Below are 17,941 nucleotides of genomic sequence, written 5' to 3'. Positions count from 1 at the left end.
CCTGGACCTTCTGCTGAGTGCTGTGTCTCTAAGTTTTTGTGCACTGAGGTCACAAGAATAACTTTGCCTGGAGTTATCCTCACCCTCCTCCTGCCAAAGGTCACTCTGACTCAAGGAGAAGCTGGAAATGGTAGAGAGGTACCACTAGGTTGTCCCTGGAGAACTGCACTCTGCAGTTATGACTGTATGAACATCTTGGATTCAATTACAGAGCAGTTTTGTTTAATAAATAATTGAATATTAGCAAAGCCTATCAATCCAGACAGATTGTTGTGCAGATTGTTGCAGTAATCAAGCTATTAATTTTTGTCCTTTCTGTTTTTCCAGTAAAGAAGTCTGCCAAGCTACAGATATCATAATGTGTCCTATATGTGATAAATACTGCCCCTTCATGAGGCTGTCAGACAGCTGCATTTATGCCAAGGTATGTTTCAGCCTATGCCATAATAGAGATACTTCCTGGTAAAAGCATGAATTTTGCCTTATTCATCTGCCTTTAGTGAGCATGAGTAGATGAAATCTTGAAGGGACAGATCCAGTTCATCCAACATTAACCCTGTTTTTCACCAGTGCTTAGTTTGGGTTGTAAAACACGTGAATGCAATTTGCACTTAGAGGGTCTCAGAGGTGGTGTCCTCTAGCTGGGTGTTCTGGTGTCCTTGACATCAGCCTTTATCTTCCCATCCATCCTCTCTATGTGGCTCCATAAGATTAATGCTTTGAGTCTGAAATGGTGCTCACATCTGGTGCTGGCAGGGGTCAGTCCCAGGTCAGGCTGGCAAATAGTCCTGTCAATTCACAGGTGGATTTCACATGTCAGGGGGAGTATCCTCAGGATTTTCAGGCCAGCTAAACTCATGATCACATTAATTTTAGTAGGTGAAAATAGAAATGAAAGGTCTATTATCACAAATTCATCACATTATTAATATATCTCTCAGGTAACCCACCTTTTTGACAATGGAGCTACTGTCTTTTTTGCTGTTTTCATGGCAGTGTGGGGTAAGTTTTCATTTTGACATTAAGTAATTACACCATCTTTTTCTTAAAGAATATGATGCAACATAGGCCTTTTTGTTTTCCAGCACACTTTTCATCTGACATTAAGTAAAAGAATATAGGCTTGGGACATTTGCTGTTTCTGCAAAAGGAAGATGGAATTGGTTGAATCAAGTTTTTATTTGAAAATAATTTTAATTAAAACCATGAATGCAGTTATGTAGTGTCTATGTAGTTTATATGTATACCATTCTGGGAATTTTTAACCATTTTTAAATCCATTGGTACTAAGGCCTTCTCTGTATTACTGCTCTGGGCTTCTCCTAGCTTAGAGCAACTCAGTTTAGTGTCAGTATTAAAATGAAGTAACATATTTTTCCCCACCTTGAAGAAAGGCTGTAAAACCTAAATCCATGCAAGCTGGTTGCAGTTAAAGCAAAAATCTGATGAAATAAATAAAGGATTTCATTGAACAGCAAATTGATCCAAGTGTGGTCTAACTGTTGCCATGGAGGCTGAATTTTGCCCATAGAAATGTTCTATTTTTGGCTCAACTATTTTTCCTACTATTTTATGTAGGCAAAACTGAAGGCAAGAGGAACCAGTAATTTCTGGCAGTGCAAAAAATTGTTTCAAACAATCCCTAAACATGCCCAGACTCTTAGCTGCTACCAAGCCATTCTGAGAGAAATTTAACTGTAGAAAATGGCTCAGTGAGGTGACTCAAAAACAGCATGCAAATCCTTGAGCTATCTGCATTTAGTCATTGTTCTCCTGTTCTTACTCACACATCTCCAACTACTTTGGAAGGGTGTCCAAGTAATTCTTATAATCTTAATTTTAAACTGCAAATCTCTTTACTGAACCACAAGAAATATCCAGGAGGCAGCCAGGAGGTATCCATAGATTATCCTTTTTATCTCAGTTAATTCCTCCAAAACTCCAGTTTTGTCTTAGTTAACCAATTAAATTAGCATATCAAGCCCATTTATGCCATTTCATGTAATACTGATGATATTCAAATATTACAAATCACATTCTAGAAAAATCCACAGATTGTACAGATTTTATGTTTGTGCTTGATATTTCATTTTTGTTTTGGAGCTACATGGAGCTAAGAATCACCACAAATTTCCAAGCCTCAAGGATTTCCCAAACTCTTTTCTCTGAATTTGAGAATTTCCAAGACAATGTACAGGCAGGGACATCTCTAGCTAGGAAAATTGATGGGATAACTTTGCTGAACATTTATGCCAGTGCTTCTAACTGCTGGTGAGCATTTTTTGCAGTGCAGATTTTTGCACCAGTGCTTTTGTTTCTCCTTAGCAATAACAGTGCTTTCAGAAAACAGCTGTGCTCACAGCATGGCATCTGTGTCTTAGCAGTGCCCAAGCTGTAGGAAAAGCAGCTCTAGGTAAGGGGGGTCCCTCACAGAGGTAACCATGCCTTTGAGAGGACTGGGGAGGCTGAACATGCCTGCCTACAAAATGTTAAAGACCCTCTCTCTTCCCTCTCTTTAGTGAACAGCAGCCACATCTCACTCTGGTCAGCCTCTCCTTCCTCCCCCTCCTTCAGCATCACTGCCAGCTTCCCAAACCCACTTCCCTCTGGGAATCTCCTGCCAGGACTGAGCAATGCACTGCCCACTCATGCATCTACAGCACCTAAATCCACAGTGAGATAAGAAAAAAAATACAATAGAAGCTGCCCCCTGGATGATTTGGCTACTGGAGAAGAGACCATAGGACAGCAGCTGGGGTGGGAGCTTTCCCCACCACTTCTGTGGTCTCACACTGTGCTTGGGAGCTGCCAGGAGGGAGGGAGGGGCAGCCAGCAAGGGCTGTGAGTGTAGGGTATGGTTTGGGGAATGAATCCTCTGGCTCCACACAAACCCTACTTCCTCAAAGAAGACTTTGCACTGAAAACAGTGAGATTGTGGAGATATTTTCCATGCAGATAGGGCTAAAGCAACACTCAAATAAAGGAAGTCACACTTTCCAGGGATTTTCTGGTGCTGTATTTAAGAGTTGGCTTACTGCCTGTGTTAAGTGGGTTTTCAGTCTGCAGTAGCCTATTGGCAGCTGCAGGCATTGCCATCATTGCAGTAAATCATTGAGGAAGAGAAGAATCTATGATAGCAGTTTGATTGTGGAAATGTTTTTTCTGTCAGCATGAAACAACTGGCAAGCACACAAAATATTGGCTGTGAAAAGCTCAGCCTTCCAGATTATTCAATTTGACAGACACTGACATATTAAATAATTATGGCAGTGCTCTCATAAAAAGAGAACAAAAGCAAAAAAACAAAAAAAAAACAAAAAAAAAAAAAAAAAAAAAAAAAAAAAAGCAGCTAGAGCTGTGTTACCTCTTTAGCCAGAGTTTACACACTGTTTTATGATTATAAAATCATCCTGATTTTATAATCCCCATCCTGAGAGAGAAGAAGCCTCAGCCATGTGCCTAGCAGTTTCAAAACCAGGTGTGGCCCATTGGTTTTTCCATGAATAGGTGATCTGTATGGTGCTTTCATCCTTTTGCTCTAAAGACATCTTTAGTTGATGGATTAAGTGGTTTTCTTCCATTTTAACTATAAATAAAAAGCATCTCCAAGTGATGAGCAAACTGCTGCAGCCAGGCTGCAGAGAGGAATTACCATGACAAATGCCAGCAGGGGGTGCTTGATTTGTGGAGCAGCAATGACCCCCAATTGAAGAGCTCTAAAACTTAGGGACCCATCTTTTATAATGCCTCATTGTGGCATCAGTGAGACCCATCAAAATAAGGCTGGAATTGTTAAGTGTACCCGGGGATACTGGTACATGAAGAATTTAACACTTTTTTCAAGCAATAAGAAATGCCAACATAAAACAATTTTTCTGTATGTATCTGTTAGTCTAATAAAAGATATTACTTTCCTACAAATCTTGCCTCTAGCACAAAACGTTGGCATTGATCTGCTCTCTGAGGAGATAGAATTTAAGGATGTTCTTCAGCAATACTCCTGGTATGTAGAATATATTCTAGGAGTCAGGATGGATATATTAAATGGTGCTCTGAAATACAATAGAGAGAGGATTTCTGAGAGCAGGTCAGGGTAAAGCTATTTCCTACAAGAGGCCATTTGCATTTTGAGATAAGATCACAACTTGTTACAAAAGCATCCGAGGAAATTATGTTAAGACAGCTGTTTGTACAAGTGGATATTGAGGGCCCAGCTGCAAGGTTGAGTTCTGAAGTAGGAAAAGCATAATATAGGAAAAGTTAGTAAAAGGTCTGGGAGCTTAGGGCAAAGAGAAATGATAAGTTCTAAGCAGGAATTTTTGAGAAAACTGAGCTTACATAAATGGGAAAATACACAAATGGGAAAATACTACTGTGTCCTATTGAATGTCAGAGTCAGGAAAGAATGCTGAAGTTTGTAGAGGGTATTTGTGGTTAAACTTGCAATTAGAAAATAAGAAGAGAATTTTGAAAATGCAGTACTTTTAGAAGACCTTAGTAGCATAGTGAATCAATCAAAGATGGTTATTTATAGCACATTTTAAAATACCTAGCAAGGGAAAACTGCATACTGACCTGAATAGGGGGAGAAAAGTGTAACACAGTGAAAGCTAAAACAGCACTCTGCACAACATTATCGTTGCTACGTAACAATTAGAAAATAACTTTCTAAAGAAGCTTCAGGAATTTCACATACTTACTCTGACAGGTGCTAAATGTGCTAAACATAATATGTATAAATTCCTCACTCCAGGAGTGGAAAAAACAAGAAAGAAAAGAAGTATTGTTCAACAAAGATATATCTGAGAGGTTCAGGGCTGGGACTCAAACACCTGCTGGAGTTCTGCCACCAGCAGCTTTTTGGAATGAAAACAAGGTGGTAGAAATCAATCAGGCTTCTTTCTCCTAGGTTTCCAAACAGTGCAAGACTACTTGTTTAGCCTGAACAAAATAGTTCAATATTAGCTGATAGGAGAGAAACAGTTCTACCAGGAAATAAAATCAAGGAATTGAGCATGTTGTGGTTCAGCAGCAGTGGAGCCTCATTAGCACTCACTAGTTTTGCTGATCACAACCATCATACTGCAATTATTACAAACATTTATAGAAACAATAGACTCCTGACTCTCTATTAGACTGAAATCCAAGTGGTTGTTATTTGGTGTAACATAATTCCAGCTTTCAGAAAAATATGTACATGATACATGAAAATGCCTTCAAACCAAATACCAGTTTCCTTACACATGCTTTTGATACCTTACCTTGTCTGCTTGTAGTGTTCATTTCCTAAGCATGCTTTCACTGCACTGGCTAGTATACTAAAATATAATTCTTACTGTCTAAAAATTAACTTTTGCCAAACTGATGCCAGTACTCAGTATCATTTTTATCAGTATGCTGTGATAGCACAAACAGACCATTATTAAGGAGATGATTTTATGACTGGATGTGAAATATATTGCCAGACTATTGTGACAGTGCTACAACTGATACTCTGCTGGCTCATGAATAAAGGGGTTTATGTTCTCTGGTTATCAATCTGCTGCTTCTCAGTGAGTAATAACAGAAAGAGCCAAACTTCACAGTGCAGGAAAAAGCCTGCCCATTGATTTGTCTTAGCTTTAAGTAGTTTCTACATCCTTTACACAAAAATAAATGTTTAAAACCCCTGTAACTTTAAGCAGGCTGAGTATTAATCTTTGGTTTATGAGCATATTATGTTATTACTGTTTCCTTGATTGTTCTTTCCATCACAAAATGGAAGCACAGTTGTCAGATCAAAGGAGGGATTCCCTTAAATCCTTTATATTCATCTGGTCTGTCAGTGCTCCAGGAAAGTCAATACCTGCTAGTCTGATCAGTTTGTCAATGTCCTGTTGTGGTGACTCTCCACTGAGCTGCCCAGTGGGTCAGAGGATGGTTTGACTGACCTGTTCAGGGGTACACACCAACAGCAGAAAAGAGACCCCCTCCCACACTTGTATTCAAATGTGTTGCCCACTGCTGGCAATGGCCAATGCCCTTCAAGGGCTCACACCAGCAGTTTAGGGGACAACACTTTATTAATATACACACTGTGAGTGGAAAATCGTGACAGGTTTAAGTTCAAAGATCAGCAGTGACAGTAGCTGATGGCAAAAATGTATTCAGAGCAATATCCAGACAAACTCTAATCATCAATCAAACCTAGATCAAGATGATCATTCCACATGCATTGAATACAATTATTACCCAATAAATATTCCTTTGAAGGAGGAGACATGTTCAGCCTGTCCCCTGATCCCAGAAGTTATGATGGAGTCTTCTCTAATTTTTCTCCATTCTTAACTTACTTTTATACCATTTGTTTACATTTAGGTGGAGTGGCTCTGGTGATACACACCTTTCTTATTGATGGGTGCAAAATTCTCTCATTTCTCTCTTAAAGATATATTCAATGAAATATGGAGTGCATGCCCAGTGAGGGGAGGTCATGCCTTGAAGGCAGGCAACTTTGGGATGGAGGTGTGTGTTGATATTACAGTTAGGTTTTAAGGAACTCAGTTCATCCAGGGACAACGATTTCACCACAGCTGCTGGCTCAGCAACAGACACCTTCTCTTATCTCCCCTGGCTGACAGGTGCAGTGCTGTTTATCAGCTGCAGAGTACCATTAAGTTCCCCCCCTGCAAGGATTACATCAGAGCCTGACCTCTGTGTCTCCTTTCTGCTCCACCCTCCATTCCATTCCTGTTGGCATCTGCTTAAGTTTGCAGATTGGTTATATGGGGAGTCATGGTGGAATAGGTTTCAGGCATGCCAATCACATTCCATCCAGGGAGCAACAACTTTATTTTATCCTATAATTTGCATACTGTTAGAACTTCTGTTAGGATGGGAATATAACCTCCCAGCTTTCTCTAATTTTATTCCCAGTCATCTTCCCATGGCAGTCACGTGCTGTTACTCCATCCTGAACTCTATCAATAAGGGCTACACAATGTTTAATTATCAGATGCAAATACCACACACCATATGTGAACTCATGTAGTGTTAAAAAAAAATAAAGGGATTAGACTAAAAAGGTGTAAACCAGAAGTTCCCATTTCCACAGTAGTACTCTACAGATCTTCAAATGCACTGGACTGTGATTCCTCTGGGTTCTGGTTTTCAAAGAAAGAAAGTTACTCCTTTATGTTCAGTGGCCCCAAGAAACCTTCAGCTTCATCAGAAATCTGCTTTATGTAGCAGTGATGACTCACAGGAACAATTTTATTCTTTGAGAGCCCTCCCTTGGTTGGTTAGAAATTAAACATTCTCATTTAGCACTAAATGAAATCTCTAAAGTCTCAATCATACTTGAAGCAAGCAAGCTAATCCTTAGAAAGCAACACTTTTTGAAAGCAGTTTTGATCATCAGCATGATTTGCTGTTCAAAGGAACCCATTTATGCAAAGAAATTAAAATAATGTAACAGCTTCATTCAACAGTTCTGTGATAGTCATTAACACTTCTTGACTTAAAAACAATTTTGCATCTATTTTTTTTCCTACTTGCTGTAGCCACTGTTTTTCTGGAGTTTTGGAAAAGAAGACGAGCAGTAATTGCTTATGATTGGGACTTGATAGACTGGGAAGAAGAAGAGGTTTGTATAAAAACATGCACTCCTTAATCTTTAATACAACATTTTTTGGTTGAAAATTATGGTTTTATTTTGCATTTATTTTTAGTTCATTCTTCAAATCTTTATAAACTATGAAATAAGCTTTTTTTTCTCCTCATATGTTTCCTCTGGAATGTAAAGAAACTTTCTCCAGGCCAAACTATTGTCTTTTTTTCACACTTTTGTAAATCTAAATTAATTTGAGAGATTTCAAGGAAGAAATGCACTATGGGAGAAATGCATTTTTCTTTTGAAAGCTGGAAATTCTTGACAGCCCAGGGTACCATGAATTTTGGCAAATGAGCTTTTATTCTTTTGGTTTGTCACTGAGAGTACTGATGGAAAGAAAGCCTTTTGAGGCTTGTACCAGCTTCTGAACATTCAGGTGCAGCTTATCTGAGGGAGAGGGGGTGGGTGGGTGGACTTAATTCATTCTGTGTTGGTAGAGGAAATCCCTTATGGAAGAAACTAAACTGAAGAAAACAGCTTTAATCTTTTCCTCTGGTGGTCACCAGAGAGAAACAACCTACTCTTGGGACTGAGAACTCAGTTCTAAATAGAACTAGAAGGTTTTATTATTAAGAAAAAAAGCAAGATTCAGTGAGTGTTGGAGAAAAATTGCTCCATGGGTGGGATTTGGACATACAGGTGTCTACAAATCTGCTCTCCTCACTCTACAGAAGCTCTTGGAGTGGTGGTAGGAGGCTGCTGTAGTGGTCTCAGTGAAGTTGAACCTCTACACTGCTGCTTTGATGGAAGATCTTCTTTTTTATCAATCTTGCCAGGAAAGAAATAGATTTCTGAGTTATGGGATTTTTGTCTGTATGAGGCAAAGTAGTTTGATGAGGCCATGAAATGGTGGAATTGCTGGTAGGATTTTCTTTTGAATGCTTAATTACTGAGAAAATAACCTGAGAAGGCAACATAAAATAACTTACACAACTGGAAATTGATTTCTTTATAACAAAAGGAACGTTGATATCTGTGCACATATGCAGTCAGCTCTGGGTGATACCTCTGGATTATCTCCACATATCCAGGAGATACTTCAATACTGATTCAACACTTCTGAAATTAGCAGGCTGCTCTTGCCAAGGCTGGCAAGTCACAAAGGGATTGAGATAGTCCTGCCTGAGGTTCACACAGAGGTCAGGGTTGGCCTGCAGGGATCATGTCTTCTCATGGCTAGGTGCAAAAAAAGCTGCTGCTGCCAATGCTGACAGCTGGGAAAAAGCTGCACCAAATTGCAATTGCAGGTGACCATTATACCTTCCTCTGTGTCCCTGGAATGAAAAGGAGCCTTTAAACTGACAAAATACAAAAGTAAGTGCAGTATGAGACCCTCTTTATATTTTTGCCAGGAAGCCTGGTCTTGCAGATCTTTATAGTTTGAGTTTATAGTTTATATATCTTCATCTTTCACCTTTTAACCTACCTGGATTTGGGATTATGCTGGTTTATAAAGCCATCCACCCTAATCTTCTATGATCAGTTCATTTACTAATATTGCATTTCCTGGTCAGGTTGTCTTTAAGTGACACTTCGTTTTTTTTTTTTAAATTAGATGTATTTATATTCCTCTGGCAGATTATTTCAGTCTGGTCTGCAGGATGATATTTGCATGCTGGTAATTTTCAGAGGATACCTGCTCCCTCTTGCTGTATCAACAAGACCTCTGTCAGGAGTAGTGGTGATTGCACCTGTTCCAGAGTATTCAGTGCATCTCCTCACAGTTCTAGAGGGAATCTTATAAGTCTCTACAGCAGGAGGTAGAAGTTTTTTCAGAAGCAGAGTGCCAGATTGTACCTTTCTCAAATTAGAGGTTAAAGATGCTCATAGGAACTCAGCAGGCTGTTTCTCAAAAGCTTGTGTCTCCAGTAATTAGAACATCAGTATCTCATTGGTATTTGGGGATCAGTTCCCCTTTGTTCAGCACTCAGGTGCATCCAAAGAGCAGGAGCTGATTGCCTCCCAGAGGTACCTTCTCTGAAGATGCTACAGCCCCCAGTGCCCATAGCTAAGGCACAGCTCAAGCGTGTCCCAGCTCCAGGGTCAGCCCAATGGGCCACTGCCTCCTCTGCTTGGAATCTAATGCTGCACTTTCCCACTGGAACTGAGAAAGACACAGTTTGGAAGCAGGTGCTCCAGATGAAGAATTGTGGAGATCATTTCCCTGTTCAAAGCCCACCTCTTCACTTTGCCATTATCTTCACCTGCAAACCACAGGCTTTGCTTGGAGACTTACTTCTGGTACTTGTACTGGTGATCAAGATTCAAATTTTCAATCTACAAATTCTTTTTCTACACTGGGCTATAGAGGAAAATATGCTTGGACTAACAAGGATGGGACTGTTTCAATAACTTGAGGGATTAAACTATTGAGGGATTAGAAAATTCTTGGGGAAAAATAGGAGATATTTCACAGAGAAATTTAGAGTAGCTCTTGTAGAGCACAAACACCTGGTCTAAGACAACTCACATCAATCCATATTTCATACTCCAGAAATCAATATGGTTTCTCTTATGAAAAAGTTGGAATTATCCATGTATGTGAAATGAGAAGGAAGGAAAACTGTTTGTTTAATGTAGATTGGAAAAGATTCATCCCGTGGAGTTTCATTGGTAAGTTGTATGTCACTGAGAAGTCAATGAGAATTTTCATTTGGTAAGATAAAAATTTTTCTTCTAAGAGTGCTGCTTTCTAATAAAATCACTGCTAATTAAATTTCCTCTCTGCTTTCCATTCAGTTATCACTAGACAAAATCAGCTGATTGCTTTTAGTAGTATTTCAAAGACATTGATTAGAGTTCTAATTACGATTTTAAATCTCAAGCTTTTGATAATGAAGATTGTTATTTTTATTAACATTGTGTGTCTGGCCTTTGCTTGGTTTAATTTTCATTGTCAAATTGAAAAATAAGGTTTTGTTACAGAGAGAAATTTATTAATTCCTAGCAGCAATATGCTGGAAAAACAACATTTATAAGGCTTCCTATCTCTTTGAAGAGGCAAATAAATGAAACAATGAAGACAATGAAAAGGAGAATTGCATTTATTAGGATATGCAACGTTGTGAATCCCTCCACTCTAGATTCTCATCCAAGAAAGGCATACAGCAACCCCTGCAATATTCAGGCCTCTCAGTCAGGGATATGAACTGTGTGTTCTGGCTCTTTCAACCTTACATATCTGGATTTCCTGTTCTTGTAAACCAGGTGCAAGGTGGGAGACATGGAGAGCAGCTGTGTCTTGGGTGGGCATGCCAAAAAAAACCAACTACAGTTGCAGTGCAGTTCCTGGCACTGCTGGATGAAATCTGGCTCCTGTTGCTATTTGTAGCATATTTTTTCTTTTTCTTCAGTGTCACCTTCTTTGTATCATTAACCTCAGCCAGACACAGTACTATTTACTTGCCCAAGCATTGCTGAGTATCATTAAACAGGTACAAAGTGTCATGCCAGATTTCCTTTTGTTTTTTTTTTTGTTTTTTTTAGAATATCTGTAAAAATATCATTTGCATTATTTGCATCAACTGGAGATTATAGGGCATGTGCATATGATAAGAATTTCCCTACACTGCAGATTGTAGAAGATAATCAAATTTTGGCTCAGAGAGGGGTGCAGAGAAGCAAAGGTTTCTTGACAAGCCAGCTGGCAGAGCCCTTGCACAATCTACAGGGTGAAATTCTCAGGAACCCTGCTTCACTGCTAGCACACTGTGTCCTTTTTCATGCCCCTGGGCACACAGGAATATGACTCACATTGCTCCCTTTGCCAGCTTATGGTCTGCTCAACTGCCCCCAGCTCTGATATGGCAGGAACAGCTGGAGCAAAATAGAATAAGAACAAGGTATTACCCTGCCTCCACAGATATGTGCTTAGCCTTTTTGTACAGCTGATGGAGGGCTGGTTCCTCCAGCACATGGTTACAGAGGCATTGCAGGATCCTTCTTCAAATGTTGAGATTTTGCTGGAAATGGAAACATAACCAAATGCCTAACAAACAGCAATTAAGTTTGGAAAAATGAGGTTTGGTTGTTGGGGTTTATTTTGCTTAGTTGTAAATTTCCAGTATCAATAGGATAGTGTCAGACTGAAAAATTCTGTGGCATCAACCTTAAAACGATTTGTCTTGCAGCCACATGGTTTTGAAAGAGCATTATTTAGAGGAATAGCTAATTGGGGATTTTACTAAATACTTTCAGTAATTACTTTTATGGGTACAGTGATTTATTCTAGTTCTCATGAAGGAGACCTGATTTCCCAGCTCGGCTTTTATAGTAGCTGTGCCAGCTGCTGAATTCAAAGATGTAGTTCCCCAGAACAGTGATCTGATAAAAGATCTGAAGTTTCCTATGGAGTTTTTCCTGGCTGTGCTGTATGTGAACATTATCTGTCTGCTCTTTAGGAGGAAATCCGTCCACAGTTTGAAGCCAAATACTCCAAGAAGGAACGAATGAACCCCATATCCGGGAAGCCAGAGCCTTATCAAGCATTTGCAGATAAATGCAGCAGACTCATCGTTTCTGCATCTGGAATATTTTTTATGGTTTGAGAACTTTTATTTATTTACCAGTTGAAAAAAGAACAAAATATTATTTCTGCTAGTAGAGTAGGTAAATATTAGATATGACTGCTTGAAAGTTAAATAAGCTCTGTACATGTTGAAAATCTACATAGCAAAAACAACATGCCTAGAGTGCTTAATGCTGTTAATGCAACCTAGTTTCTCTGTATTGAGGAGATGAGGAAAGAGAGTTCATATTCCTGGTGCAGTTGAAATGGAGAAACCAATGTTCCTTGACTAAAATGATGCATTTATCCTCTTTTAAAAGTGAAAAACTAAAAGGAGCAGCAAAATCTCTCCTAACAGAGAGCTGCATGCACTTCTGCAGAAATGCCCCCATCCTCTAATTACAGTGGAGCAGCTGTGGGCTGTTATTCACATGACAACAGGCATGGTAGTGCTGGTCTTGAAAACACAGTGCTGGTCTGGAATCAACAGACTGGCACAGAATTTACTAGGGCTTTTCCAGGAGACAAGAAAGTGATAGATGTGTACAGCCTCAGGAGCTGTGGAGAGCCAGGTCAGTGAGCTAACCCAGCAACAGGGCAAAGGACAGTAAGAAACTGATGGCTTCAAAATTGTCTAAAACAATCTGGGTCAAGAAAGGCAAGAGCATTATTGAGATGAACTGTGCTCTGGTACATCAGGGGAAGGGCACCCCGACTCAGCCCTTTAGGACAAGTACTCAGGACTGCAGTCTCTGCTCAGAATTGATACTACAACTCTGATATTTTGTGTATTTCCCCCAAGTTTGCTTTTTTCTTTTTTTTTCTTAAAGGATGGCAGTATTTTACCCTATGCAAACTCGGTCATTAATCTTCTTAGACTGGTGATAGATCCTACTCAAAGTGCCATAGGAAGTAGCCTTGCTCTAAATTGCACCACAAATTATTGTCCCCTTAACAGCCCTTGAAACTGGACAAAAATTATTTTCATGGAAGTTAGTTTTCTTGTTGGCTTGCATGGGCTTCCAGCAAGTTAGAAAAACTCCACTTTTTTTACCATTTAGATAAGAATATTCTTTTAAATTATACCTTTAACAGGAGATACACACTTACTAAACTTCAAGCTAGAGCAGTTCTCAAACTTTCTTGTCATAGATTCTCACAGTGTAGTAAATAATGCAGTGAACATAAGGTGACTAAGCAGCCTGGCTCAGCTGTGTTTTTATCATTTTAAGTGTCATGTTAGCTGAAAGTTTAATCAGAGAAGAAATCACAAGGGCAATTGAACTGGTTACCTTCTTACCTGGTAAATAGAAACTTTCCAGAACTGTAGGAAGAAACAGCTAGCTAGGCTAGCTTGGCAGGGCTGTTTTTGAGGGAGTGTTTACAAATGGAGACATTTGTGTGAAGTGTGAAGTCCATCAAAGCACAAAATCCATCCCAAGTATGATCCCATCAAGCTGCAACATCAGTTTGAGGCTAGCCTTTGCACATCATGTGCAGATAAGGGAAATTTTTAATGCCCAGAGCAGGCAATACCATTTCCCACATTAATGATAAGGAAGGAGAACATTTTCAAGAAAATGTTTAAAACTAAAAATTATTTTAATATTATTTCAATTATATTTTTCATTATGAGAAATAAAAGGAACCTGAAGAAAAATCATCATGTTGAAACCTTTCTCTGGAATCAAAAGGAATTCACTTTCAAAGACCTTAATTTAATTTAATTTTCAGAGTTTCAGGGAGAAGGTAACTCCTGTTCCACTGGAAGTTTTCAGGTTCTTCTCTCTGGTTTTTTCTTCCTGTAGATCTGTGTGGTGATTGCTGCTGTTTTTGGCATTGTTATTTACCGTGTTGTGACTGTCAGCACTTTTGCTGCCTTTAAGTGGGCTTTAATCAGGAATAACTCTCAGGTTGCAACCACAGGGACTGCAGTGTGCATCAACTTTTGCATCATCATGCTACTGAATGTGGTGAGTAAAATGAACATATCCAAAGTGATATCTCAGCCACCAGAGCAGTAGATATCTCAGTCAGCAGACAACCAAATACTTTCACTTCCTTTCTCAGCAGGAGTGGAGTGTCTTGCTAAGCCAGACATGCAATTTTTGTTTATGGATATCATTCACTGTTTATGTAAAGTGCAATTCCAAACCCAAAATATTATGTAAAATATGTCTGAATATTCTGAAAATATTTGATCCTATCCCTGCTTTATCCTCTGCCACTTCTTTCCTTTTTATATGTTTGCAGTTTCCAGTCCATTAATATTCTTCTTTTAAATTTTTTTTTATGTTATTATTTAAATATAGCAACAAAACTAAGTTCTTGACTTAGTCTTGATTGGCACTATTTTCAGTAATTCCAATTTCAGTTTTCATGGTGGTTTTCCATTGAGGATATGCATATGCAGACACAATGTCCATGAGCAGAACTGCCTTGAGCTGAAAGATTCCCAAGGCTTGAGCAGACACAATTTGCTCTAGAGCTGCCCACAGCCTTTTGCAGTGTGCACCAGAGACATGGTCTGGGTGCACTGCAGTGGGGCTGGCTGGTGGCAGCTTATTGCTGGGAGCTGGGACAAAGACAAAAATGGAATTTCTGTGTGGCAACAGTCCCAGTAACAGCATGACATAGATTAGGTGGGGAATGAGTTTCCTCCCTCCACTGAGATGCTGATACTCCTGTGTATTGCTCTGACAGTGATGTGTCTGCTCTTTGTTGTTCTTGGCAAGAGGTGTATGGCTTTTCACTATCAGGTTTTGTCAACTGGCATTATAAGAATGCCTTTTAGGGGGAAGGAGGGTTCAACTACAAACCAGCCAGGTACTGGGGCCAGGGTGGAGTATCTCTACCTGCTCAATAGCAAGCATCTTCTGCTAGCAGCTTGTTAGGCTTCCCTCCAGGAGATATGCTGATTTACTTCCTAGGGAAAAGATGAGATGTTATTTCAGGTCTGCTCATTTCCAAGGCTGGCTTGGAGAATTCTTTCTTTCTTTCCTATACAATATCCAAGCATTTCCATAATCTAAAAATTATTTTTGATGGGTCCTTTTTTATGTGGCAGGAAATTCCAAGAGTCTTTGCTGCAGTACTTTGCTTCTTCCTTTGGGATAGGCAAGTCTGGATTAGTGTCTAAGACAGTCTATCTGAACTGTTGTTTTTCCTATGTTTTCCTTTAGGTGGGCCTATAGGCTGAGAAAGGGCAGAAAGGAGGAAGATGGTTTTCTGTCTAAGATTGTACTGGGGACTCTCTTCTTTTATGTTTTGTTTTTGGGGGTTTTCTTTACTCCACCTAGAGCACACAATAAGCATAAAAGCAAAAAAAAAGTAAAGCTATATCTATCTATGCCAGTACAACATCCATTTTCAAGCTCTCAGTGTAACTCATTGTATATGCAGTGAAGCAGCAACAAAGAAACGCTGCACAAATGTATTTTTTTCATTCTCAAACAGTTTTACAGCTCAGAGATTTTTCTTTTAAATAATGGAACACTGCTTGAAGGTGCCTTTTGAGGAACTTTGTTTTATTTCCTAAAATAATCAAATAAGTGGAGAACTGCAAAGCTGAATTTCCTAAGCCTCATACTCATCACCATTCAGTAAATACCACAACCTTAGATCTGGATATAGCTCATGGAAGAAAAAGATCCACAAAAACTGCAGGAGTTTTTCAAAGGAAGCTTTTAGGAACATAATCCCTTGCTTCCCATGATGGATTAATGTAGTTTACTGAAGGGCAATAATGGGATTTCTTTTGAGAGAAGAAAAATCCCCAGAAGCAATTCAGGTAGTTGAATCCTACATAAATTGTGATTCAAGAAAAGTGTGAGAAGAGCAAGAAAAGATACAGTAATAAAACCAGAATGGACCAAGATGTGCACAGCAGTAGAGAATTCACTGCTAGAAGCCCTGAAAACCAGCAATGATTCTGATACAAGTTGACAGCCTCTCAAAGCATCAGGAGAAAGGTCTAGACCACAAGTAAATTCCAGATCAGATGCTCTGAGCACTAGGTACCTACTCTGATACATCCATCACAACAAAACAAAATGACCCTCAAGCCTGGTGTCTCCCAGATAATCTTGCAGCCTGACTTTATTACAATCACTGGTTTTGCCTGGGCTATGTAAAACTGTTAATTCTAGTAATATTGCCCATGGAAAATACAAACAGAGAACAGAATATGATCCCAAACAGAGCCCCTTGAGGGTAGTATTGATAAACTACAGTAGCAGATAATTAGATCCAAACATTGTTAACAGAATCTCTAATATAGTCTTACTGTTCCAAATGGAACAGCAATGAATTGAAGTTTTGATAAACCCTTCTGTATAGAGCAGTGAACATTTGTAAAAAAAAACACACTCCCTGCTGGGATCAGGATAAAAATTACCCAGACATTTAGAACATTTACACTTGCCCAGAAGAAATGCTTTTAAACTCAGAAGAAACTGCCTTTTTCATTACTTGAAACAAAACCATTTACTCCAAAGCCAGTGGAAAACTATTCTAAGCATGAAGTGGTTGTTAACATGGATGAGAGATTTCAGGATGACTTCAGTTCTTAAGCAGGCAGTTTGATCTGTAAACAATACATAACTCAATTTAAGCAAGAGATTCTAAGGATAACTGCAAATAAAAAGAAACTGCTGATATGCACTGTAGGAGTAAGTAAATACTTGAGCCTGAAATATGAGAGGCTTTCTATTCCTGTGGGCATCTGTGAGAGTTAAGGACATTTAGCAATTTGTAGGAACAGGCTCCAGGCTCATTTAAAGCAAATGGAAATCATTGTATTAATTTACTCTGATACTGATGGTGTTGGTGACATAGTTGATAGGTTCAAAACTCCTTTCCAAATATATTGTGAAAAACCCTCCAAGTTAGTGTTGTAATCTTTATGAAGTTTGGAAACTCCTGGAGAGTTTGAGAGCATGGTACCTGAAAGTGCAGAAAGTACCACTTAGGATTTAGAAAAATGACACTGGCTCAGAGTAGGAAATATGTCAGGTGGTGAGGATTACCAAACATTTTCTCTGAAGTAACCCTGTCCCCCTCCATGTATTTCCTTTCAGCACCAAAGTGCCAAACAAAACCAAAAAGCCCCAACAAAACAACCAACATATCCAACATACCATAGCATGCTCTTCTAGGGTGATTTTTTTCTTGTGAGGATAATGTTCCATAAGTAACTAAAACAAAAATCTCAATTGTGTTGCTGTTTCTGTTTTTCTTTTTGGAAAAGTTCTCTCACCCTTTTTCACTCTCTGTAAGATAGGGACAGTGACAGCATTTCTTCTCCATATATTATGAATGAGCATTAGCTATAAAACTTTACTTTTCCTTGTTTGATTATATCATTATTGTATTATTATGTAGTATTATTGTCATTATCAGAACATCACAGAAATAATCTGATTTAACATGTTCTCTCCCTAGAAAGCAGTTTTATGCTTTTGAGCCAGTATGTAACTAAGAGGCTATTTCTTCTCTGTTACAGCTGTATGAAAAGGTTGCTCTTTTCCTGACAAATTTAGGTAAGTAATGTTAAATATAAAATTTAATAATACTGTACTAATTTATTGGTTTATACACCATGATAAAATTCAAAATGTCTGCACAAATACAAAAAATCCTAACTAATTTGCAATCTATAGGAATTATTGTTTTTCTTAAATTTCTAATAAGAAAATACATAAAATGAACTACTCTGACATTCAACCAGTGGTGACAACAATCATTAGTTTTTGTTTTTGTTTCAACCCCCTACCATTCAAGAA

At 38.8% G+C, this 17,941-nt stretch overlaps 1 protein-coding gene across 1 annotated transcript in view; it reads left to right on the top strand.

Annotated features, from left to right (window-relative positions):
• Positions 1 to 17,941, top strand: part of ANO4 (anoctamin 4) — a 163,135-nt gene that overhangs the window by 128,250 nt on the left and 16,944 nt on the right. Inside the window, 6 exon segments of the mRNA XM_056516371.1 lie at positions 328 to 424; positions 942 to 1,002; positions 7,542 to 7,624; positions 12,052 to 12,192; positions 13,967 to 14,131; positions 17,662 to 17,698. Of these exon segments, the coding sequence (XP_056372346.1) occupies positions 328 to 424; positions 942 to 1,002; positions 7,542 to 7,624; positions 12,052 to 12,192; positions 13,967 to 14,131; positions 17,662 to 17,698 (584 nt within the window).

The sequence above is a fragment of the Oenanthe melanoleuca genome, chromosome 1A (genome assembly GCF_029582105.1).
Source record: "Oenanthe melanoleuca isolate GR-GAL-2019-014 chromosome 1A, OMel1.0, whole genome shotgun sequence".
NCBI lineage: Eukaryota > Metazoa > Chordata > Aves > Passeriformes > Muscicapidae > Oenanthe > Oenanthe melanoleuca.
The sequence above is the reverse complement of the archived record's forward strand: the minus strand, read 5'-3'. Positions and strand labels throughout refer to the sequence as shown.